At 45.6% G+C, this 26,454-nt stretch overlaps 1 protein-coding gene across 4 annotated transcripts in view; it reads left to right on the top strand.

Annotated features, from left to right (window-relative positions):
* The first annotated feature begins 234 nt into the window (after positions 1-234).
* Positions 235-26,454, top strand: part of LOC125981346 (plectin-like) — a 41,215-nt gene continuing 14,995 nt past the window's right edge. For 3 of the 4 annotated variants that reach the window (XM_049741338.2, XM_049741337.2, XM_049741336.2), the window contains exons 1-13: positions 235-588; positions 1,854-1,975; positions 4,180-4,241; positions 12,838-12,933; positions 13,009-13,086; positions 13,169-13,261; positions 13,545-13,753; positions 14,104-14,303; positions 14,519-14,673; positions 15,088-15,171; positions 15,384-15,497; positions 15,813-15,950; positions 16,110-16,274. In XM_049741338.2, the coding sequence (XP_049597295.1) occupies positions 1,891-1,975; positions 4,180-4,241; positions 12,838-12,933; positions 13,009-13,086; positions 13,169-13,261; positions 13,545-13,753; positions 14,104-14,303; positions 14,519-14,673; positions 15,088-15,171; positions 15,384-15,497; positions 15,813-15,950; positions 16,110-16,274 (1,479 nt within the window). In that variant the 5' untranslated portion in view covers positions 235-588; positions 1,854-1,890. Of the gene's footprint in view, positions 589-1,853; positions 1,976-4,179; positions 4,242-12,628; positions 12,708-12,837; positions 12,934-13,008; positions 13,087-13,168; positions 13,262-13,544; positions 13,754-14,103; positions 14,304-14,518; positions 14,674-15,087; positions 15,172-15,383; positions 15,498-15,812; positions 15,951-16,109; positions 16,275-26,454 lie in introns of those variants that run through there. The other variant, XM_049741339.2, reaches the window with a different exon arrangement.

The raw sequence follows: 26,454 nt of genomic DNA, 5'->3' as shown, positions 1-26,454 counted from the left end.
CAGGATGAAAGTGAAGACTTTTGCGGCAAGGTTAGCAACAACACATTTTCTCTTGAGTCTGCAGGTGCTTTTCATGCTGTTTTGGGGGAACTTGTCTGGACTCTTTGCGTAAAGCCCACCTCCTTCGCAGATAAAATTGGCTTTTAAGGGTCCTTACTACTTTGTTATTGTTCTCTTGGTGACTTTAGACTGTGCTTGCCTTTGGTCCTTCAAAGCAGGTGTCAAGTGCGCTATGAGTGCTTGAATGTTTTGTGTGTGTCTCTGCGTGTGCATGTGAATATGGATGACCACACGTGTGTTTGTGCATGAGTGTAAAGATGCAAATGCGTCTGTGCTGGTTTGTGCTCGTGCGTCAAAGTGTGTGCATGCCAGCGTGTGTCTATATTTAGTCAGGCGAGAAGTATGGTTGGGATATCTCCGGTGTCTGTCCCACTTGGTGTGTTGGCGCATCATCGGAGCTTCAAGTTTGCCTCCGGAGTGTCCAAACGCTGCCGGCACTCAACCTTGCTCCTCCTCGTCTTCCTCATCTTCTTCTGCCCGGCGAACCTTTCTATATCTCGTGCTCCACCCTGCTGACCTTTGCCGCAGGTAAGCTGCACTCAAAGTCCTTATTGGAAAAACTCACTCGCCCGCTCACTGAGAAACTTTTTAAAGCATTTTTTCATTTGCGCATTTTTGTCCGATCGCGCAACTGCAGCGCACCGACGACCGTGCAACCGTAGCGCACTGCCGACCGCGCAACTGCACCACACTGGTCGCAGTATGGTGACAGAGCCGTCGCTGAAATTTAGAAATATTTTTAAAGTCCTGATGTACTTTCCCAAATTTAAGTGGACCGCAGTGCGCAGGGAGCTTAATTTGGTCTGATCGCGCAACTGCAGCGTGCTGGGCGCTCACTGTCGCATTGCTTTAAGAGCATCTTTGTGTTTTAGGATGGCTTTACTGGTCCTACTTGCTTTCTTTGGAAGCATAATTAGGGGTTAATACAATCCTCAAAGTAACGAAAATACAATAACAACGGAGTCAGTTGGCATCCGGGCCGCGCGGTCGGATTTTCTCGGGTCCTCTCGGCTCATCTCGCGAGGTTCGACCTTCGAAATTTGTTTGACAACCGAAGCAAAAAAATCTCGAATTTCTCGTTCGAATTCCGATTTGTTCGAGAACCGGGACGTTCGAAAACCGAGGTTTGAATGTATACTGATCACATTGATCACAATGCAAAAAACAATCAATCTGCATGTGCAATGAAACTGGCCTTGGAATCTTGTGCAATATTCTGGTTTCCTGTGCAATAATCGGGTTTCCCATATCACTCCATATTTGTACATATCTGTATATACTACTGCCTGTATATACGACTGCCTTTTCTATATATTTGATATAATTTTCTTACTTTTTTTCTTCCTTATCTTGTGTGCTCTGGGTACTTTTTATTTAATTTGCTTTTGTTTGCATCAAAGGAAGCAAGGCTCAAATTTCGATGTATGTATTGTGTACAAAGGCAATAAAGGCGATTCTGATTCCAATAGTGGACGTGCATGCGTGCGTGCGGTTCTTGCTGCAGCTGAGCTACAACCTTGGGATGACTTGCAAGAAGCACGTGGGGAGTGGTTGACTTCTAAAGTTGCTTTTCAGAAAGCACGTGGGATGGCTTTTGTCATGCTCACACACGCACGCATACACTTTTATGGGTTCTGTAGTTGTTGAATCGTTGGCAGTGGCTAAAGGTCAAAACAAGTGTGGGTGTGCGTGCTACGGTCAGGTGTTGTCATTTGAACACGTTATGACAGCTGTCCGTCTAACTGTGTCCTCCCGGATGGATGGACATGAGTTTGTTGTTCATGTCTGTGCAGAGGCGCTGTGGTGCCAGCAGGGGGCCACTGAGCCCAAATGGCTTCGGACTACACTGATGACGTCATGGGGGAGCCAGGCTCCACCTCTCTGGACATTGACAACGTACTCATGCTGCTGCAGGGTCAGTAAAACTACACAACACCAAACGTGCTCACACGTCACCTAGGGCGATAATTAGAGAAGGTTTATGTCCAACATGGGGGGTGGGCGATTAATAGAGAACACTTTTTGTCCGATCGCCAAGGGGCACTGAAATGGGCGATAATATGTATATTTTCCTTATGTAGTATGCAATACCTGCATCTCATTGGTGTTCTTAACACTAGAACTGCGGCTGTTTTGATCTACCTCTAACAGCGGGGTGCGTCAATTGACGCTCAATTGATGCGACGTGTTACTGTCGCACATCACATGTTGAGCACGTCATGTTATCGCGATCGTCTTGTTCGAGCGCACGCCCCGAAAACGTAATTGTGTGAGGATATTGTAGCGGAGTGACGAGTGTAATTTATGGAGAAAAACAATTTAAAAGGGACATTCGACCTGTTGTCAAATCAGTCATATTTAAACTTGGAAAATGTAAGTTTTGGGTGGAATTTTTAGCAGCATGGGCGATAATTAGAGGTATCAATGTTTTTTATTTATGTCATCGCTAACACACACTGGGCGATTATTAGAATATGGGCGATAATTAGAATAAATATGTTATATTTCAGCCCCCCCCCCCAAAAAATTTTTGTGATGTGTTCGTTAATGACAAAAAATATCACTTGTGTATACAGTAACCACATCATTAACAAAACACAAAAGATGAAAGAAACCATTGGGGAATCCTTAAATGGATTTCATTTGCCCTCTTTCTGCTGTGCACAAGTTGGCCACTAGGAGGCAATACAATGCAGCCATGCAAAGACAAACAAAGAAGAATAGACCTGTGAGTATTGTTAAACTCAAGTGCTACATCCAAAGTCGAATATGACATATTGGGCCACATTTTCGATGACAGTTCTCGCACGACTCGCTCATCCGTGTGTGCTTTCCAATTTCCAGAAATAAAATTGGCTGACCGGGTATTTCTGACGTCTTCAAAGGCGCCGGCTCATGTGGACAGGCTTCATGCGTCATCGGGCAGTAGGCGGGGGACACCCTGAACCGGTTGCCAGCCAATCGCAGGGCACACAGAGACAGACAACCATTCGCACTCACACTCACACCTAGGGACAATTTGGAGTCTTCAATCGGCCTACCAAGCATGTTTTTGGAATATGGGAGGAAACCGGAGCGCCCGGAGAAAACCCACGCGGGCCCGGGGAGAACATGCAAACTCCACACAGGGAGGGCCGGAGGTGGAATCGAACCCGCACCCTCCTAACTGTGAGGCGGACGTGCTACCCAGTGCGCCACCGAGCCGTCTTTTATTATTATTATTATTATTATTATTATTATTATTATTATTATTATTATTATTATTTTGTGCAGTACTTGATTGGCTGAAGTAAATTCGCAAAACAGGAAGTGATGATGTCAATTGAAAAAAAAAAATGAAAAAAATAGTCCTCTCACTGGACAGTAAGTTAGGTACACCTTGCAGCCACATTCAATACAAAAGCCGAGGTGCAAACAATATCAAGTTCAATTGCCAATGCCGCCAATGTGTGTGTGCGGACATTTGCAGTTCAGCATTCAGCCCCAATGAGGCACAAATTGTGGTTGGGCGCCATCTTCTACCATCTTGGTGCCAGTAACTACAGTATAATAATTTGCGTTGAGAAGGTTCCTTTGAACACTGTGCCGGCATCTTGTGGCGTCTTTAAGCAATTACAGCCGAAATTATATTTTACCCAGATCGATTCTACGCGACTTGCTGTCTACCGAAGTTGGGTCACGGCCTCCAAAATTTGTCTCATCGTAAATACATTCTCAAGTAGTATTTTAAATGAATTTTAAATTTTTCTACTAGTCGATTACTTGACTATGTTACTTGTGTCTACCTCATGCACTGGATGGAGGTCTCCAATTTCATTGTACTATGTAGAATGACAATAAAGGTTTTCTGATTCTGATTCTGATTTCTGATTCTGACTATAAAGACAATGTGAAGCTAAATGATTAGCGTGTAAACGCAATTCGCAAATTCTGGACCCCAAAGTCCATGTAAACTTGAGCTTTAGCTGACAACGACTGTGATTTTTGCTCTATATTCAACATTGGGGAAATGACAGATGCTTTCAAACGTGATCAAACGTGTCTCAGTGAAATATTTCACACTTGTGTGTTTGATGGAGACATGAAATAAACTAGACCAATGTGTGCGTGCGTGTGCAGTGGAGCAGGAGCAGATCCAGAAAAGGACTTTCACCAACTGGGTGAACGCCCAGCTGGCAAAGGTGAGCGCCAGTTCAACTCACACCTTTTGGCACTCAAGCAAATGTTTCACATTTGTCAGTGGCACAACACGCTGCTGCTAAAAAAAGTCGGTCTGCATTTGAGCGCTAGCAAAGGAACATTAGTCAGTAGACACGTTAGCATGGTGTTGCTAAAAAGCTTGAACGTGATGTCACCGTTATCGCACACTTGTATGATTGACTGACATGTGCGAGGACCAAGAAAACATGTAAGGAAGTTATCAGGTCTTCTTCCGAAAATAATAATATTTTATCCCGTGCTGGCATACAAGTCAAGTCAAGTCAAGTCAAGTTTATTTGTATAGCCCTAAATCACAAACAGTCTCAAAGGGTGTTAGAGATTTGCTTACTCCAACTTATTTTGCAAGAACCACAAGGAGACAGGCAAGTTCTTTTAGACACCTGCAGGTGGAGAGTTCACTCGCTACAGGAATGAAGTCTAAAAGTCTCCTCCCTGCAAGGGCATATTTATTAGGAGGAACAGAGTGGGGGTGGGAGTGGACAGGTTTGGTGAACCCCCGGCCTCTGATAAGATCAGAGCAGGGGGTGTTTTACACTATTGTGGGAAACAGACTCTGCATTGTGAGGGCCAGACGTGATTGATTTAATTATTACATTGTGAGGGCCAGACGTGATTGATTTAATTATTACATTGTACATTCCAACATAATCATAGGATCAAACTAACCTGAAAACCCTAACATCTCCCTCCTGATTTATCATATGATTATGCCACCCCAAACAACAACGATAAGCAAGAGAAAAAAACAACAACATATATACGTATAATGAAGAAAGTAGAATGGTAAAAATAAAAACAACAAACAATGATAGCAACACTTTCCAGTGAAGATGAGGCATTACCTCAACACCCCAGATCAAACTTATTGTGTAAGCGAAAAACCTGCTGTCCAGATGTTATTAGCAGGAAAATTCTTACACGGCCCCGTTGCCACAGGCGGCCAGAATGCTATGAATAACAAAAAATAAAAAGAAAAACAGAAACAGTACATCATTGTATCCATCACTTGCGAAGCATTTTCGATGGTCAAATCATCAAGTTTCTGTAAAACATGCTCAACAGAACAGCATCTACGCAATCCACGTGTCATTATCGTCATCACATCCGTCATCTCTAAGAAGTTGTATATGAACTTGGGCTACAGTAGAGGACACAAACTTCGACACAGCAGACTTCAAACATGGGATAACGCAGGTCGTAAACGAGCACAACACCACCAGCACAACAAGCACAGGAGACAGCAATTTCAAAAGCAGTTGCCACCAGTTGCCAGAGAAAAACCACGAAAAGAAATCAAACTGATGTGGGACCTTGTCATTAGACATGGCCTGCTGTAAGTTCTTCAGTGAATTCATGGCGTCGTTGATGTGGGTGTCATTTTCTCCTGGTATGTATGTGCAACAGGAAGTCCCAATGATGTGGCACACACCACCTTGTGCTGCCGTCAACAAGTCCAGAACCATCCTGTTTTGCAAGACCATCAGTCTGATAGCCTGAATCTCTCTATTTTGTCCATCGTTGACTTGCAGCGAGAGATTCACAAAGGATTGAAAACGATAGTTCAGTGTCTCGATGAAGAGCGATAGTTTCCCAACCCCAATCTGAGGGAAGAGCGCAAGGACAACTTTGTCTCCGGCAGACCATACTTTATGGTCCTCTGGAACGTTCACACCCCAGACAGGGTCATGAGGGTCAAAGGTTGTAACTGCTCTGCGTCGACGTCCAGTAGAGTTACGTGCTCCTGTCAACAAATGGTGTCGTATCCTGTAGGTGTGGTCTGTCACCCACACTGGTGCACACACTCCTGTCCAGTTGGCGGGCAGCATCGGATAAACCTTGTGACCACAAAGCCACCAGCCATTCTGTATGAAGTATGTTCCGTTCGATGGTGTAGCCATGTTGGTTGGAGAGCCCTCCCCACCTGAAATGGCTCTCTTATCTTGACACTCATCGGTGATGTCCAGAGCTCCCATCCAGTTTCCTCCTGGAGAGCAGTCGTCGTTAATGCATTTGTGGGTCCTGCAACCTTGGGTGCAACATGTGTAGTCAGCAAGACTTGGAATGCTCCCTCCCGTCGTGGCTGGCCCAGTTCCTTCCTTTGATGACCTCGATGTAGACCCAGTCTCCTGGATTGATGGGGTTGTCGACCTGTGAGGAGGAAAGATCAAGCGGCAGTAAATTTGTCTTTGACACAGTTTGAGCGTCCTGATCATATAATCTGCCAAGGACTGCTCTTCATCTGTTGTTTGCAACTCTCGTAGTCAATTGTAGTGCCCATTTAACTGGCAAATAGGAATGTTTGCGGGAAGAGTTTGAACACTTCCTAATGATTCCCTTTAACCAAAAACTATTTATGACAGGGGCGTTCCCATTTATTGCCTCCTGGTTTAAAAGAGATTGTCTTATCCATGCCTTCTTTGTCCTCACACGCTCGCACCCACACAGGGTGTGAACACACACACACACACACACACACACACACACACACACACACACACGCACCCACGCAGACAAAGAGATTCTAATCCATCTCTCATGTAGCTTCTCTTGATAGAATCTCCTATTGGTAACTGTATAGCAGACGTTTTAGCATATAATCCCATACTCTGCTCTCTCACTTCTACTTTTCCATGTCGGTGCAGTCGTAGGTGGCCCCTATTGCAGTCATTGTCTTGTTAACTGTCGCCTTGTGACTCCTATGCATGACTGTGTGAATGTCAAAAATTGAACGTACCTAACTTTCTGACCATCCAACCTCCACTGTGGTATAAAAAACCTTACTATTGTATTGAGTAGGTACATTGAGCAACCTAGCTTCCTCCTGACTGCCAAATGTCCTGTTCTAAAATTTATATAACTCGACCTCTACGTCTTAAGCTTGATGAGCCAAAATATAAGATCTTGCTCTTGTTTCCTACCGTTTTAGTCTATTTGTTTTATCCAAATCCGTTCAATCTCTGATTATAATCTGTAGCCCTACGTATTTTTCAAATTTTTATTTATTTATTTATCAAATCTCCTCAGTTCTGTCAAACTCAGTGCACAATGAACCTCCCTTCCACTTTGAACCAAGCTTCACCAAATTTGGGAACGCCGTAGCAAGGAGTGCGATTTGGTTGTCAGACACTCCAAGTCCATATCTTTTTGCCGCACTTCACCCTATCAAGTTGGTGTTCTTTTGTTGTTGCTTCAGAGTGACCCCATCCATCACTCCCATGTCGCCCGCAAGGCAACCTCGATTGCCAGAGATGTGAGTCACCCGGCTCACTCTTTGTTTGACCTTCTGCCCTCTGGGAAGAGGTACAGGAGCCTGCGCTCCCGCACCACCAGACTCGCAAACAGCTTCTTTCTCCAGGCTGTTAGGGCCCTGAACTCGCTACCCCCTTCTGCGTAGCGTGCGGCACTGTTGCGCTACTTTCGGGAATGTCTGCTGTACGCGCACTTGCTCCTTTTTTTTTCTGCTCCTCCTATTTATTTATTGTTGTTTATTATTGTTGTTGTTGTGTTATTTATTCATTATTTATTCAGCACGCTTTTGTTATACTTGTTTACTTGTTGTCTGTTGTGAGCCATGTCTTGTCACCGTGGGATAGGGGGGAACGAAATTTCGGTTTCTTTGTGTGTCTTTGGCATGTGGAGAAATTGACAATAAAGCTGACTTTGACTTTGACTTTGAATGAGTCCATTGTTCAAATGAGTCAATTTTCATCATTGTGAGTTCCTCCGCTTTCCACTGTCTTTTCTCGTCCCCGAGGATGTTGTATTTCCTCTGGAGTGTACTTGTCCTCCTCCAAGCACAACAGCAGTCTTTTCTTGTCCTTCGCCAAAGGTCAAAGGTGCTTCAGAGCCAGGCACCATTTTGTAGTTGTTCACGGCTGCAGGCGAAGACTCGGATTGGGTTTCAGGGGCCCTGACACTGAGAATGACAGGCTGGTTTGAACACTTGTAAGACTATCTCCAAATGTAGCTGCTTCCATCAATTTGCTGGTAATGTTTGTTTACCAAACTTCAAATTCTTCTAATAACAGCGGTCTCGTTTTTATATCGTAAATCCTGCAACTCATCCTATTTTTGAGCTACATTTTATCTATAGTTCCAATTTAATCGGACAGTATGTTGTCTTCAGTATCATTATTGAAAATCAACTCATCGAGGTCTGCTTTCCACATCAAGCCCTGATCTGTATGTCTTGACCTCTCATGTTATTGTCATGCTTGCTCAAAAATGTGACTTAGAGTATGGTGCTGTGAATTCTCAATCTCCCCAATGAAATTGGATCCCACCTCGTAGTTCTTATCGTTCTCATGTTCCTGTTAGCCTGCAATTGTCCAAATCAAAAATGTTTTCTTTTAACTGTCTTTCTTTTGAACCTCTAAATCTCTCGTGTTGCTAAACTATCTACACCAGAACAAAAAAAATACCACAATATAACACCAAATGTATTCGAAAATTCATCATAAAGTGTTGTCTTATTACTATCTTCCACTATCTGTCCTACTCGCCCCCCCCCCTTTTTGAGGCTTGGCAACGCCCATGCCTCACACCTTGACAAACTTTTTGGGAGAATGCGTTCTTTACTACATACGATTCCATCATCATTTAATTTGACTTTCTTTCCAAAACGCTTCTCAATTTCTCAGTTCACACATCTTCTACATGTGTTACTGGTTCTCCAGTTTTTTTCTAGTTAATTATCAATCCAAAAGCTACGTGTTTCTTTCTAACATTCAACCTGTAATTTCTTTTCATTCAGGCTATCATTCATCAATGTTCATTTGCATCTCACACGCAGTCTCCAAAAAGGAGTCTTTCTATTACATTGGTCCCAATTCATCCAAGCTCACCACACAACATTCATATATCATTTTCAACTCAGGTTTCCTGGTAGAACAATCCACCAATTCAAAAAAACTTAACTATAACAACCAACTGGCAAATTAATCTGAATTTTTTTCTTTGTTTTTAAATTTGAAGAACCCAATCTCTCAGATTTAGCTTGCATGTAGAATTTTGTATAATCTTATAACACAACCAATCAATTATTCCTATTAAATGTAGCATTGCAAAATCTTAAATTCACAATTTAGCTTCTTCCAATTCCTGAAAGCATGTTCTGTCATTTTTTTTTTCCCGAATTTCTCATGTGGGCTCGACACTTTACATGCACTAGTGTGGATTAGTTTCTGCTTGCAAACAGATTTCTTTTTCCTCTCATTTTTATCTTTCAAAATCATTTCTGTTCTGCGGTGCAAATTGGATAGACCACAGTCTAGCAAATTTTTTTTATACTAAAACTTTAGCCAATGTTCATCATTTTAACATATACGCACACACATGCACAGCTCTCGCATGCAAAAGGTAGTTCCCAGCAACAATGATTCGTCACAGGCTGGCCATTTCCTGTGGTCGATCATGAGCTGGTCCCTCCCATGCACACGAGGACAGCACATTCTAATTTTATTTATTTATCTTCTAGAAGCAAGTTGCATTTATTTACCACTTGATTTGCGTATTTTAACTTTAGTGTAACACAATTTGAGCTCTAGTCATTTGTAATTTGGGCATACAAACAGCATTGTCACACTTCTTGGATGGACAGGATTTCTAATAATCTAAAAAAAATTCTAATAATCTGACAATGACATGTTTTGCTGTCATATGGGCATCTATTCTTTCTTTCTCTGTATGAGCATAAGCGGTCAAAGAGGAGGAAGCTTGTCATGCTAAAAATGAGGCTTTTCCTCTTTTCCTTCCTCCACCCTTTGATTGATATTGTTTTGCAAAACGACACTCTCGTGCGAAGTGTCCTCGTCTCCCACAGTTCCAACAGTTGTCAGAATCTCGTGGGGGTTTTGAATTATATGGCGGCCTGCGACCTTGTTGGCCTCTACCTCTCCCTCTGCCTAGCTGGGACCCTTGGAAGAAGACTGTTGTATCTTCATCTAGTTCATCATCATCATTATCTAGATGAAATACATCAGAACTTTTGCCTTTTTTGATCACTTTTTCAGCATGTCTGGCCCATTGCATAGTTGTTGTCACACTTGCAACATCCACTTCCACCAAATGTTTCCTCACCCAGTTGCCTATTTCAGGGCGGAAATTAGTGAGGAGCGCATTTTTAAGCTGTTGTTGATAAGCACCCTCAGCTGTATCATTGAATGGGATGCCACTATGTACCCTGAATTCTTTTTCAAAATCTACTCGCCATGTACTTCTCATCTCCGTCAAGAGGTAGAGATTTACCGTTTTTATTTCCCATCTTAATTCTAGTAGTTTAAGGTTTTACAATTTTTTTCAATTTGTTTTTTTTCTTTGAGGATCCTCAATGCAGGTTTAAATTGACCTTTCAACAAATTACTAGCCTGTTTTATTGCCATGGATCAACGCTAGAACTGCTTCTTAGTCAATTTATCCCACCAGTCACACACTCAATCACACTAACTCCAGCGCTTTTTTAGGCCTATCCAGGGATGGGTGTAAAACCCTCCCAAACAGCTTTGGAAAAACGGACAAAAGAAAAAATCTACGCCCTTCCTCAATTAAGAAAAAGAAGCTCTGTTTTTCTTAGCCCGTTTCTTCCACTGGGACTTGAACCCAAGCTATTCTTTGGCTTGGAAAAACATACAAAGAAAAATCTACGCCCTTCTTTGATTAACAAAAAAGAAGCTCCGTGTTTCTTAGCACGTTCCTTCCACTGGGACTTTAACCCAAGCCAGATCCCTCAGCTCGGAAAAACAGACAAAGAAGAGTCTACACACTTCTTCGATGAACGAAAAAGAAGCTCTGCCTTTCTTAGCCTGTTTCTTCCACTGGGACTTGAACCCAAGCTATCTCCCGTGCACCTCTATGTGTTACGCGTTTAACAACACAACACAATTTCAAGAACTTACTTGTCCCCTGGTTCGTCGCACTGCCGGGTCCCGTCAATCCACCTCTGTCAGACGAAGGCAGACCTAAGATGCTGGCCCAGCGAAGAATTTCCTTCCCAGGTCTTTCTTTACCAGGTCCGGCTAATGGACGCTGGCCCGTCGACGGTGTACAGCGCGTCGTCCTCCGTCAGCCAGATGATGGGTATGAGGGTCCCGGGTTTCGGCACCAAAATGTTAGAGATTTGCTTACTCCAACTTATTTTGCAAGAACCACAAGGAGACAGGCAAGTTCTTTTAGACACCTGCAGGTGGAGAGTTCACTCGCTACAGGAATGAAGTCTAAAAGTCTCCTCCCTGCAAGGGCATATTTATTAGGAGGAACAGAGTGGGGGTGGGAGTGGACAGGTTTGGTGAACCCCCGGCCTCTGATAAGATCAGAGCAGGGGGTGTTTTACACTATTGTGGGAAACAGACTCTGCATTGTGAGGGCCAGACGTGATTGATTTAATTATTACATTGTGAGGGCCAGACGTGATTGATTTAATTATTACATTGTACATTCCAACATAATCATAGGATCAAACTAACCTGAAAACCCTAACAAAGGGCTTCACATAGCCAAATTTGACAATTATTCTCAAAGCATCCCCTGATCTTAAGCTCCCAAAAGGGCAAGGAAAAACTCAAAAAACCCCTGCCAGGGGAAAATGAGAAACCTTGAGAAGGTACCACAGATGGAAGGATCCCTCTTTTAGGATCACCAGGTACAATCAAACGAAATGCGAGCCAAGACTCTGCGCTTGGCTTTGCTACAAACGGTAAACAATCAAACGAAATGCGAGCCAAGACTTCGTGCTTGACTTTGCTACAAACGGGGTTGCCTTACTGGAGTGATTTGAACATTTTCTTTGGCCTATCCAAAGTCATTTGCGACTGTGTGGATCGCGGGGTCCTTCCCAGGGATGTCAATTAGCCGTTTTTTTTCCCAGTCACATACCAATACGTCTTTTTACACTCTGATGCAGAGTACAGAGACGAGGAGTACTTTTCACGCATATGAGGTCAGTGAAGACGAAGACAGACCATTGGCAACTGTAAATGCTCCCGATGCACAGGGCAGAGATACTGGCGTGCTCTGAAAGACACACAAGCTGTACAAGAAGTGTTTTTTGTTTTGTTTTACTGGGGGAAATCAAATAATAAAACAGGGGGGAGAGATGATAATAATAATAATCATAAGAGTGATAAGTAGAGAAAGTCTGTGAGACAGTTTCCGGATGAGTGCATAAAGAGCAAAATCCTAGTAATGATAAGAATAGCAGCAATATGGCTTGGTGGTTGTCAACAAACGATTGCAGCAGGGCAGAATGTTCTTACAAGGGGATGAACAATAAATAGAAGCACAGGCAAAAATGGACAGCAACAGATGGACGGGTGATGACCCCCCCCCCCCCATTCGCCAACAGCAAAGCTCTACTGCAGATGTCAGTGCGACGCCCATGGCCTTGCATGGCTGTGTTCACGCCCACAACAGCGCAAACCGCGCGTTTTTAAGTATGTCAGCTTGCATGAGTCCGAAATAAGCAACAACTTGTCAGCTCCGTGCATGTCTCCGTGCAGTTTGTGCTCATGCTGCTCTGGTAGGAATGTTTCTGATTTGAATGAATGCCGCATACGCGTGTAGAGGAGACCTCCGTGCAGGGTGGTGGATCTCTTCAACGACTTCCGTGATGGATCCAAATTGTTGGACCTGCTGGAGGTGATGAGCGACCAGCGCATCGTGAGTCCAAAAGCTCTCTTTTTGCCAAAAGGTAATGCTAACGCGAATGCTAACGGCGTGCACTGCTTTGCTCAGATTCGGGAGCGCGGCAGGGGAACGTTCCAGCACAGGAGCAACATCGAAAAAGGTCTGGCGCTCCTCCGAAGCAAATCGGTAAATATAAAACCTGAGCCATGAGTTGGGATCGAGCCTCGGAAAGATATGGTTTGAGTCGCTTGTCTTGTTGCGCTTTCAGATCAAACTGGTCAACATAAACATTCCCGATATCATTGACGGAAAGCCGCGCATCATCCTGGGCCTCGTCTGGACCATCATCCTGCAGTATCACGTGAGGGCAGCGTCGATCGAATGATGTTCAAACTGCGAGCTCGGCGTTGCAGATTTTCGGGAGGCTAACATAGATCTGATGCTTTTCAAGCACATGCCATGATGAAACCACTTCAAACTATCTCCAGACAAACTGTCAGTATATGAGCTGTGTGTCCATTTTGAAAAGTATTTGGGTTCTATTTTCATCATTTTTGTCTCAGCTGGGTGGCTAAATGTAGTGCCGCTGCGCTGTTGCATGTGCGGCGAGCGGAAATGACAGCATGCTTGCGTCCCTCCCACAGATCGAGGAGTTGGCCAGCGGACTTTGCTTCACCTCGCACCAGTCGTCCATGGAGTCTCTGGCCAGTCTGGACTCGGGGTCGTGGCGGAGTGTCGGCTCGGCCGGCGGCGCCGCGGGTTCCGTCCTCCGCCAAGGCTCAGCACTCCATGCCCGCTTCAGGCTGTCGGCCAAGAAGACGCTGATGCTGTGGGTCCGTGAGCAGTGCCACAAGTGCGTAGGCTTCCTGAGACCCAGGTCAATGGTTGTGTTGTGAACACACACGCTCAACGTGAAGCGCACGTCCAGGCAAGAAAACTATGCGATGTGGTGAAAAAGGCAGAGAGAGAGGCTTTGAAATGCACTCAGGTAGCAGTCAACACCCGGGAAAGAGTATCTCTGGGTTCCGGTCTGAAAGGCCGGCAAGAGCGCGTGAACGTTGGTCCCCGAGGTGAAAGATGGCCAAAACCAACCGGGCAGCAGCTCACTTGCGCAGACCGAGACAGAACTTGTTCGAGCAAATCTCTGCAAAACTTGACTCCTCTCCCCCAGTGCCGCAAACGCTTGCACGGCTTTGCTTTCAGGGCGGGATGTTCGGCAAACGTGAAAGACTTCAAGGGCAGTTGGCGTAGCGGCATGCTCTTCCTGGCCATCTTGTCGGTGCTCCGCCACGACCTGGTCGACTTGTCCGAGGCGGCCGGCAGAAGCAACAGGCAGAACCTGGACGAGGCCTTCCGAGTGGCCGAGCAGGAGCTCAGCATCCCGCGGCTGCTGGAGCCCGAGGGTGAGAACCTTTCATTTCCAACAAAAGACGAAAACGCACCCAAACAGAATCTGCGAGTATCTGAATCCGCGGCCATATGCAGGGACCGATGTGCACGGAGCAAAATTTGTTTGTTTTTTTGAACGTCTTTTTTTGAACGCAAAGTTGCCCAAGCAGCAGCAAATGTTGCAGAGAGAATGACTGACCTATGGCCGCTCACTATAATGTGCGCGCAGACGTGGACGTTCGGGAGCCCGACGAAAAGTCCATCATGACCTATGTGACGCAATTCCTGCGTTACTCCAAAGACGTCTCAGAGGAGGACTCCCTGCAGGTCAGCCTCGAGTTCCTGCGCTACTCCAAAGACGTCTCAGAGGACGACTCCCTGCAGGTCAGCCTCGAATGCATGATCGGGAGTTCATGTGTGTCCTGGTCTTAAGCAGCCCCTCAATCCACAATTTGCTCAATCAACATCTCCAGATGGGTGCGCTTCCAAATGGTTCGGAGCGACTTAGCCTTTTTGCCAAGCTCCGACATGGCAAATGCTCTCGTGGTTGGATGAAGCGCGGTTATGCGGGAATCATGTGGGAAGCTCGCGGGAAGTGCGCGGGAAGCGCGCAGGAAGCGCGGGGCCAGGCGCCTGGCCAAGCCTCGCCCGTGATGTCATTTGTGTGCAAGCCGTTGTGCTTCCAAAACACCTTTCTCCGCATGCACTTTGAAGCCTCGCCATCAAGCTTGCCTCAATGAGATGTTGACTGAGTGGGTCCTCAGTCTGGCTTTTGCCTCCTCCCTTTCTCGGCACCAGGACCCGCAGCCTCCCAAAGCGGCGTCTCCCGTCAGCCTACCCGTTCACTACACTCCTGCCATCTCGGCGTCGCCACTGCGGCAGGTAATTGGCATCATGCTTAGCTGCATTTTTGGGAAATGGCATGGCAGCTCTTCTTGGCAAGGAGCAGCCCCCTCTGATTCAGAAGAGCTCGTCGGCAGGCCGGGCCTTTCTGGCTACAGCCCAGCGCTGCCCTTTCTATGTAGTTTTTGCATTTCCTTGCTATCAAGGCAAGTTTGTTACTAAAAAGGCAAAGTAGTCTTGTTCCTTCCCAGGTGAACCCTGAACGCAAGGCGCAGGAAGTATCGTGTTGGCTTCTGCGGGCACATGAGGAACTGCTGGAGGGCTGGGACTCCACCCGGGGCGAGAGCTACTGCGAGCGCTATAACGTATGTTGACCTTTTGAGACGGGTTTGGTGAAGGGGAACCCGCAGGTTTTGTGCCCATCCGTGCCGGGACGCCCCGAGTCGGAATCTTTTTTCCCATTGACATCAGGGACTTTGAGGATGCGGTTTCTTGTTTATCTTTCTAGCTGCTGTTCATGCGAATGTGCTGGAATTAGCTCATTTTTGTGCAATCCAACATAAAGCTCCTTTTGTCTTGCTGACGCGGCTTTTCAGAGACTCGCTTCACCTTTTAGCATTTGACTGCTCCCCCATACAGAGCACAGAGAACAAGGCAGAGCAATTTTGTCTGTTTGCCAGGTTTTCCACACCTTTGTGACGTCTTTCAATGAGCAGCGGCCGTCGATCATGTCTCTGTTAAGCGCTGTAAGACGAAGCTCCGCGCCGAGTGAGGAGCAGCGAGGCCTCAAGGAGGCCTGGGATGCCCTCACACAAAAGGTGGGCTCCTCCTACTCTTGCTTCTTTCTTCTTATATCGCGGTGTGCATGAGCTCAACTGCGGCTGGGCGGCAGGAGTTGTGCCACCAAGTGTTAAACAAACGCAGATGGGTTTGCAGTCGCCATGGTGGCCCTGACCCATATGTTGCCTCAATGACAGCTGCACGAGTACCAACTGGAGTTGGACGGCAGCCTGCCAGCCCCTCTGGACGTGGCGGCACGTTGGCTGCGGAGCACGGAAGACCTTCTGGCCGAGGAGGACGGAGAACTCCAGGACCACCGCCGGGCCGCGGACCAAGCCAAGGACAAACGGGAGCAACTCAAGGTGACGCTTTGTGGTGGGGGCACTTGCAAACCTTTGTGAGGGGCCAAGCGTCAGGCTTTGGACCCCAAAGCGTCAACAGAGCGTAGAGCTCCAGCTCGGTTCTCGGAATGGGAATCCCGGTATGGTGAGAAACTGACGGCAACGCAAGATAAAACTAGAATTTGCAATTTCTGGGGAAATTGCGTGTGAAGGCAAAGAAGCTGAATAAATACTTGGGAAATGCTGCAGAATGATGTTAATGGTTGAAACGGGTTGAATCGGTCAAATAATGTAAGAATTAGAAGGGAAAAAACAAAATTTTGACAAATTTGGCGTGAATATTAAAGTTGAAAATTTCGAATTTTAGGTAAGTGGGAAGATATGGAATAGATAGGCATACAATGCGCAGTTAAAAGTTGGAACGGATTGAATTAGTAGAAAAATGCGGAAATGAGAAAGGAAAAACAAAATTTGGGGCATTTGCGATTTGTTTGGGGACACGTCCAGTTAGTTTGGGCGCACTTCCGGTTCAATTGATATAACTTCTGGTTCAATTTAAGTCACTTCCGGTTTATTTAGGGAACTTCCGGTTTGTTTGGGTGCACTTCCGGTTCAATTGAGGTCATTTCAGATTTGTTTTTGGTCATTTCCGATTTATACAGGGAACTTCCGGTTCAATTGAAGTCACTTCAATTCATTTTGGGTCACTTCTGGTTTATATGGGGCACTTTCGTTTTGTTTTTAGACACTTCCGGTTCAATAAAGGTAACTTCCGGGTTATTTAAGGCACTTCCGGTTCAATTTAGCTCACTTCTGTTTTGTTTTGGAGCACTTCCGGTTCACTTTCTTTTGAAATTGGAGCACTTCTGGTTTGCATCCTGTTCATGTTGGGGCACTTCCTGTTCATTTTAGGGCACTTCCTGTTTGTTTAGGGGCACTTTGTATTCATTCTGGTGCACTTCGGCTCACTCCAAGATGGCCACCACACTGTGGAAGTGGGGGTGAAGGGGTGAATTGCATAGTGGAAGGGGGGGTGACGGGGTGAATTGCATAGTGGAAGGGGGAGTGGGAGTGAAGGGGGTGATTATGGTAAGCATAAGGTGAACTGTGTCACGGTCGGGGGTGGAGCATGGAGCAGGACGACCAAGTGCAGCTTGGACCAGGGTTTATTGGCGGAACTCAAAATACAGACTCGGTAAACTGACATGACTTAACAAAACAAAATGACTTCCCAACCAAAACATACTTGAAACCGACAAGAACCAAAAGGACATGAAGACGACACGACAGCAACCAACACGACAGCAACCAACATGACAGCAACCAATGATCCGACAGGGAGTGAGGGGCAGACAGGACTTATATACATGACAGGTTAACGAGAGGCAGGTGGGAATAATCACACTCGTCATGGACACACAGGAGGGGAGGGGCGAGCACACAGACAGAAACCAAGACAACAGACACATAGTGGCGCAGTTGGGGACGAGACGTGACACAACCCCCCCCACAAGGGACGGCTCTCGACGTCCCCAAAAAAAAAACTAGGGGAACCGAACCGCACTCGGGCGGCGACTTGGGGGACAGAACCGCACTCTGGCGGCGACTTGGGGGACAGAACCGCACTCTGGCGGCGACTTGGGGGACAGAACCGCACTCTGGCGGCGACTTGGGGGACAGAACCGCACTCTGGCGGCGACTTGGGGGACAGAACCGCACTCTGGCGGCGACTTGGGGGACAGAACCGCACTCTGGCGGCGACTTGGGGGACAGAACCGCACTCTGGCGGCGACTTGGGGGACAGAACCGCACTCTGGCGGCAACTTGGGGGACAGAACCGCACTCTGGCGGCAACTTGGGGGACAGAACCGCACTCTAGCGGCGACTTGGGGGACAGAACCGCGCTCGGGCGGCGACTTGGGGAACAGAACCGCGCTCGGGCGGCGACTTGGGGAACAGAACCGCGCTCGGGCAGCGACTTGGGGAACCGAACCGCACTCGGGCGGCGACTTGGGGAACCGAACCGCACTCGGGCGGCGACTTCGGGGACAGAACCGCACTCGGGCGGCGACTTCGGGGACAGAACCGCACTCGGGCGGCGACTTCGGGGACAGAACCGCGCTCGGGCGGCGACTTGGGGAACAGAACCGCGCTCGGGCGGCGACTTGGGGAACAGAACCGCTCTCGGGCGGCGACTTGGGGAACAGAATCGCTCTCGGGCGGCGACTTGGGGAACAGAACCGCGCTCGGGCGGCGACTTGGGGAACAGAACCGCGCTCGGGCGGCGACTTGGGGACAGAACCGCAATCGGCGGAAACTCGGGGAAACACAACCGCACTCTGCGGCGACTCGGGGAAACAGAACCGCAATCAGCGGCATACGAAAGTCAGCGCCGCAATCGGCGGCATTTAAAAGTCCAGATCGCGATCAGCGTCAATCGGAAGGCGGAGCTGTGGCAGCAGCATGAGCCACCACGCGCCACAGCAGTGGGAGTGGGGCCAGGGACGATCGCGGGTCCGGCGCAGCTGGCTTGAAATCTGGCGACGCCCGCAGGTCCTGCAACGCTGAGACGGAGACCGGTGGTGGCCGCGAGTCTGATGGCGCCGGGAGGCACTCCGATAGCGGCCGCGGGTCCGGCGTCGCGGCAGCGAAGTCCGATGACGGTCGCAGAGGCGATGGTGCCGGGAGGAACTCCGATGGCGGCCGCAGGTCCGGCGTCGCGGCAGCGAAGTCCGATGACGGTCGCGGAGCCGATGGCGACGGGGGGGAATTCCGATGGCGGCCGTGAGTCCGGCGTCGCTGGAGCAAGATCTGATGGCGGCTGCAAGCCCATGGCGCTGGAACATGCTCGGATGACGATCGGGCGTCGCAGCGGGAGCTGGTGGTGGAGGGGGGTCCAAGCGCTGGTCGTTGTGATGGTCGGATCATTCTGTCACGGTCGGGGGTGGAGCATGGAGCAGAACGACCAAGTGCAGCTTGGACCAGGGTTTATTGGCGGAACTCAAAATACAGACTCGGTAAACTGACATGACTTAACAAAACGACTTCCCAACCAAAACATACTTGAAACCGACAGGAACCAAAAGGACATGAAGACGACACGACAGCAACCAACACGACAGCAACCAACACGACAGCAACCAACACGACAGCAACCAATGATCCGACAGGGAGTGAGGGGCAGACAGGACTTATATACATGACAGGTTAACGAGAGGCAGGTGGGAATAATCACACTGATCATGGACACACAGGAGGGGAGGGGCGAGCACACAGACAGAAACTAAGACAACAGACACATAGTGGAGCAGTTGGGGACGAGACGTGACAAACTGTTTAAAATTGGAACGGGTTGAATCGGTCAAATAATCTAGGAATTGGAACAGAAAAACAAAATTTTGTAAAATTTGTCAAGAATTTCAAAATTGAAAATCTTGATTTTTTGGTAAGTGGGAAATTTTGAAATAGGTAGGCAAAAGATGAACAGTTGGAAGTGATTGAATCGGTTGAAAAATGTAGAGATGAGATGGGAAAAACGAAATTTGGCAAAATTTGGCGAAAACGGAAAATCTTTGGAATGAGAAAAATGCAAGCGCTCATCATGTGAATATTTCTAATACATCGAAAGTAGAACGAAGTGAATTGGATGAATTATGTGGACAAAAAAGTGAGGAGAATAAAATGGAAGAAGAAGAAGAAGAAAGTTTATGGTGTAGAACAGGGGTGTCAAACTAATTTTGGTCTGGGGGCCGCTTACAGCTTAATCTGATCTCAAGGGGGCCAGACCAGTAAACTCATTCCAAAATTACATAGAACTAACAGCAAGTCCACTCTTTATCTTTGTATTAGTGCAAAGAAGAAATACATTATAAAAATCTTTAAATTAATTGTCCTTTTACACATTTAGTCAACAAATAGTTTTGTGTAATTTAAAAACACTGCTCTGCATGTTAAAATACATCAAACACATCTAAATTTAGAAATCAATTAATTTAAAATCTATTTTCCACATGTAGGAAGCAATACTGAACACATAAATTGAGGCCACACACTTGAAATCTTAAGTGGCAGTTGTTTCAAACTGATATTTGATTAAGTAAATTTGGCCCCTTCCTTGTTAATGCATAAAACACAATAAACATAAGCAAGAAAATATAACTGAAAACACAACCAGTACATCATTGTACCCATCACTTGTAAGGCATTTTCTATGGTCAAATCATTACGTTTCTGCAATACATGTTTGGCTACACATCATTGCAACCATTGCAATCTCCTTTCTACAGCGCGTTAGTCATCACATTTCACATGCCTAATATGTTGTATCTGTACGTGTTCTAAGGTAGAAGACACAGGCCTTGTTACAGCAGACTTCAAACATGGGATAACACAGGTTGTAAATAAGCACAACAATACCAGTACAACAAGCACAGGAGTCACAAATTTCAACAGCAGCTGCCACCAGGTGCCAGAGGTTAGCCATGAAAAAAAAAAAAACACTATCGTAGAACTTTGTCCTCTGACTTGGCCTGCTATAAGTTCTTCAGTGAATCCATAGCTTTGTTGATGTGGGTGTTATGTATGTGCAACAGGAAGTCCCAATATTGTGGCATACGCCACCTTGTGCTGCAGTCATTCAAGTCCAGGACCATCCTATTTTGCAAGACTATTAATCTAATAGCCTGAATATCTCTGTTTTGTCCATCATTGACCTGCAGCGAGAGATTCACAAAAGATTGAAAACGATTGTTCAGTGTTTCTATGAAGAGTGATTGTTTTCCGTGTCCAATCCAAGGAAATAGCACATGGACGATTTTGTCTCCGACGGCCCATACTTTATGGCTGTCTGGGGACATTCATACCCCAGACGGGATCATGTGGTTCAAAAGTCGTAACAGCCCTGCGTCGACATCCAGGAGATTTGTGTGCCGTTGTCAGCTAATGATCTTGTAGGTGTGGTCTGTTACCCACACTGGTGCACACACTCCTGTCCAGTTGGCGGCCAGCATCGGATAAACCTTGTGACCACAAAGCCATCAGCCAGTATGAAGTAGGTTTCATGGTGCGGCCATGTGGGTTGGAGAGCTGTCACCACTCGAAGTAGCTCTTCTATCTTGGCACTCGATGATGTCCAAGGCTCCCATCCAGTTTCCTCCTGGAGGGCAGTCGTCGTCACTGCATATGTGGGTTTGATTTCCTTGGATGAAACACTTGAAGTTCATTTCAGGTGGCCTTTTTCTATAGGCCACTTGTAGTATCATTTGTTCTTTAACAGTCACATTGAGATTTATCCAGAAGAGCTGATCACACGTTCCCTCTGCGAGTCCAGGACTGTAAGGGGTGGTATCACTGACGGTGACAGCACAGTGTTGATATCCAACTCCTCCCATCGAGGCCATACGTACATTTTGCTTCAGTAATGTTCATCACTTTGGCCTCTAGGTGAACTTGCGTGGAGGAAGGGGGGAGTTTGGAACACACATAGCACCCCTCTTGTGTGTGGGATCTCACAGTGAACTTCACATACCGGTACCAGGTGTTGGTGTTGATTTTTCGGGGTCCCATGGCCAGTCCTCATGGTTTTCGTTTTGTGACCAACTCCTCCTTCAGTTGACCTTGTCAATGGGTTTATTCGGATAAGACAATTGACCATAGCACGCTACAACCACAACACAGCAGAGGATCCACCTGGCTTGTGGAGTCCCCATTGCTACTAGGTTAGCGGAGACACCGGAACATCCCGTTGCCTGTCAGAGTGGGATCGTTGGTTGCTTCACTGACATTGAGACCCCCTACCCTAAACGATAGAGCCCTTTTGTAGTCAGCCTTCCCCACCACTCCGAAATTAGGGGTCCAGCACTCTTTGTAACTCGCAGTGGCTGAGGTGAATCCAGCTGGGGCTTTCTGCAATTTTCACTGCGGTGACGGTAGTCAACAAGACTTGGAATGATCCCTCCCACCGGAGGCTGGCCCAGTTATTCCTGTTGACGACCTTGATGTAGACCCAGTCTCCTGGCTTGATGGGATTGTTAACCTGAGAGGAAGGAAAATAAGACGGCAGTGAATTTGCATTTGACACATCTTTCAGTTTGAGCGTTCTGATCATGTAATCCGCTGAGGACTGTTCTTTGTCTGCTTTTTGCAATTTGGTCTGCTAATCAGTTCCCATTTGAGACTTTCTCTGTGCCTGCGGTGTGCGGCACATTGGTTTAGCAGATAAATATATGGCCTTCCTGGAGGAGGAGAGACTCATCTGGCAAATGATGAGACATTTTCACTATCTTGTTGTTTCTTTAGTCACTTTTCAATCCTTTTTCTATTGTTTACAGCAAAAGTTTGAAAAGAATGAGAAGATTTTAACTTATTGGTATGACTTCATATGTATTAGAGAAAGTGATGTATTAAGTTTATATAAGTGTTGTATCTTCCACTATCTGTACCACACGCTCCCTCCTGTTGAGGCTTGGCAAGGCCCATGCACAATTGTCCAGTGTCACGTAGACAAATGTTTTGGAAGGAGGTGTCCTTTACTACATATGATTCCATCATCATTTAATTTGACTTTCTTCCCAAAACGCTTCTCAGTTTCCCAGTTCACACATCTTCTGCATGTGTTTTACCGGTTCTCCAGTTTTTTTTTCCCCATTTTTTTCTAGTTAATTATCAATCCAAAGGCAACCTTTTTTTTCTTAGTATTTAGCTTGCTCAAAATCACTCTTTCTTCAAAGTTGTTCTACTAATTTTCCCATAGTAGTCTTCAACCATTCACCCTGTACTTTCCTTTCATCCAGACAATCATTCATCCTTGCTCATTTGCATCTCACACACAGCCTCCATTACATATTGGTCTCACTCTCTTCAAGCTCTTCACACAGCACTCATATACCATTCTCAACTCACGTTCCTCTTCCTAATTTTTCCTTTGTCAAGGTTTCTGATAAACCAATCCACCAATCTAAAAAAAACTTAACACTAAATAACTGCCTGCAAATTAATCTGAATTTTTGTTGTTTTTAACTTTAACTAACTCAATTTCTCAGACTTATTCTTACATGTAAAAGTTTGTATAGTCTTATGACACAACCAATCAATTATTCCTCCTAAATTTGGCATTGCAATGTCTTAAATTCACAATATTGCTTCATCCAATTCCAGAAAACATGTTTTCTCTTTCTCTCGAATTTCACATCTAGGCTCAAGACTAATCCAGTGTGGACCAGTTTCTGCCCACAAACCTCCTAAACATCACCCAAAATTTCTTTCTTTTCCTCTTTCTTATTTTTTCAATTTGTTTTGTTTTGTGGTGCAAATCACATAGACAACAGTCTAGCAAATTTCTTTGCACTCTAGTTTAGCCTATTTCATCCTTTTAACACATAGACACACAGACAAACACAGACATCACATGGACAACACAAGCTTGCACAACATAAACACAACTCACAACAGCACCAACAAACAACGCTGTGCAAACGTCATCCTCTGTTTTGACATTTTAATGTTTACGCTATACTATTTTATCATATTAGTGGCCTTTATCCTTAGACATAACTTGTATTGGGTCTAATTTCTCTTATTTTATTTTTTAGTTGTTTCTTTGTAGAGTGTTACAATTTTCCATTTTACCTTAGTATTTTTCTTTTTTTTTCCTTTAAGGATCCTTACTGTAGGTTTAAAATGGACCTTTCAACAAACTACTGGCCTGTGTTATTGCCATAGGTTTTTACCAGTACTGCTTTTTAGTCAATTTATCCTACCAGTCACACTCTCAATCACACAAGTTTTCTACTCTTAGCTCAGAGAGAACAGACAAAGAAGAATCTCGCCCCTTTTAAAATGAAAAAGGAAGCTTTTGCGCTTTTTTACTTTCAGGCCTATTCAGGACAAGTCAAGTCAAGTTTATTTGTATAGCCCTAAATCACAAGCAGTCTCAAAGGGCTTCACAAAGACAAAAAATGATAATTATTCTCAAAGCATCCCCTGATCTTAAGCTCCCAAAAGGGCAAGGAAAAACTAAAAAAAACCCTACTAGGGGAAAATGAGAAACCTTGAGAAGGGACCACAGATGGAAGGATCCCCCTTTCAGGATCACCAGGCTGCGAGGGAGCGAAAACAAACTCCGGCTGAAACGGCCACTACAGGTTAATTAAAGGCCATATCATAGAAATGCGTCTTTAAACGTGTCTTAAATGTTTCTAGTGAGGCAGCAGTTCTAATATCCATTGGTAGGACATTCCAAAGCTCTGGAGCCCGAATAGAAAATGCTCTAGACCCTGCAGACATTTTCTTGGCCCTTGGTGTCACTAAAAGACTAGCGTTTTGCGAACGAAGGTTACGAGACGGAACATAAGGAACAACTAGGTCGACGAGATATGAAGGCGCTAAGCCATGCAGTGATTTATAGGTTAATAGAAGAACCTTGAAGTCATATCTTAAATGGACCGTGAGCCAATGTAAGTTGGCTAATATTGGGGCAGTGTGATCAAATTTTCTTGTCCGTGAGAGCAGCCTCGCAGCAGCATTTTGTACTAACTGTAGACTTTTGATGCTGGACTTAGGAAGACCAGAGAATAATGCATTACAGTAGTCCAGGCACGACGTGACGAACGCATGTATAATAGTTTCCGTATCACCAGTCGAGAGGATCGGACGAATCTTAGCAATATTATGAAGGTGAAAAAACGCAATTCTGGTTATATTCTTAATGTGCTTTTGAAAGGAGAGTGTTTGGTGAAATATTACCCTGAGATTAGTTACAGTATCGCTCTGAGTGATAGTACGGTTATCTATAGTTATAGTGGTTTCCTTAAATAAGTGTTGATAACGAGTTGGACCAATTATTAACATCTCAGTTTTATCTGGGTTAAGACGAAGGAAGTTGAGAGACATCCATTGTGTTAGAGTGGTGCTCACTCTAACTTATTTTTGCATGAACCACACGGGAGACAGTATGCCCTTTTAAACACTTGCAAGTGGAGAGTCATTCGTCGCTGTGCATACAGCGATGATCAAATCGTCTGACTCAGGCCTCTTGCAAGAGCATTTTTATTGAGAGAAACAGAGTGGGTGTGAGAGTGGAGGTGAGAGTGGACATGATGGAGTTGAAGCCCCTGACCTCTGAAGACAGGACAAGCTGGGTTATTTATTACAGGTTACATCCCAACATAAGCATAGGATCAAACTAATCCAGCTAGGTTATTTATTACATGTTACATTCCAACATAAGCATAGGATCAAACTAATCTATCAACCCTAACACATTGCTTGATCTCCGCAAGGCACGCCTCAAGATTACAACAGTCCCCCGGATCTGTCATTGATAACGGCATATATAATTGGGTGTCATCCGCGTAACATTGAAAACTAATATTATATTTACGTATTATGTCCCCAAGCGGAACCATATAAATATTAAATAGAATTGGTCCGAGTACCGATCCCTGTGGTACACCACACGTAACATTATAGAGCTCAGAGGACGTATTGCCATGGACCACTCGGTGCGTCCTGTCTGATAGATAGGAATAGAACCAGTCCTACCATGCCTGATGGAAAAACTCAAGTTTGGTTAAACACCACCTGCGCTCATGCTTTCTACATAATTGCTTAAGCGTACGTGTTTCATCTGTGAACCACGGAGTAGGCAATCTACGGCGAGTTTTCAGACGTAGCGGCGCCACAGAGTCGATGGCATTTAACAATGTTGTGTTGAATTCATTTGTAAGATTATCAATATAGCCGATATATGCGGGAAATATGGCAGTTGCCGGCGACAGTAACTCAGATAGCGCAGTTGCAGTCATGGAGTTAATATTACGGCTGCTATAATTCTGATTGCTCTCTTGTCTTTGACAAAGAACTAAAATTTCAAATTTTATTAAGTAATGATAAGACAAAACAGTAGTGTATGGCAGTACTGGTTGCAAGTCCTCGGTATAATACCAGATCTAAGGTATTTCCATTCTTATGCATTGCTGCCTGTACGGCTTGCGTAAAACCAAACGGATCAGTTAAAATCTGAAATGCCGAAGTAAGTGGCTCTGACGGTAAATTCATGTGGATATTGAAATCGGACGAGTGCAAACCCTCCTAAACAGCTTGGAAAAATGGACAAGAAAGAATCTACGCCCTTCTTCGATTAATGAAAAAGAAGCTCTGTTTTTTTCTAGCCCGTTCCTTCCACTGGGACTCGTACCCAAGC

This window comes from Syngnathus scovelli, chromosome 14 (genome assembly GCF_024217435.2).
Source record: "Syngnathus scovelli strain Florida chromosome 14, RoL_Ssco_1.2, whole genome shotgun sequence".
In the NCBI taxonomy this organism is placed as follows: domain Eukaryota; kingdom Metazoa; phylum Chordata; class Actinopteri; order Syngnathiformes; family Syngnathidae; genus Syngnathus; species Syngnathus scovelli.
Note: the sequence above shows the minus strand (reverse complement) of the source record. Positions and strands in the feature narration are given on the sequence as shown.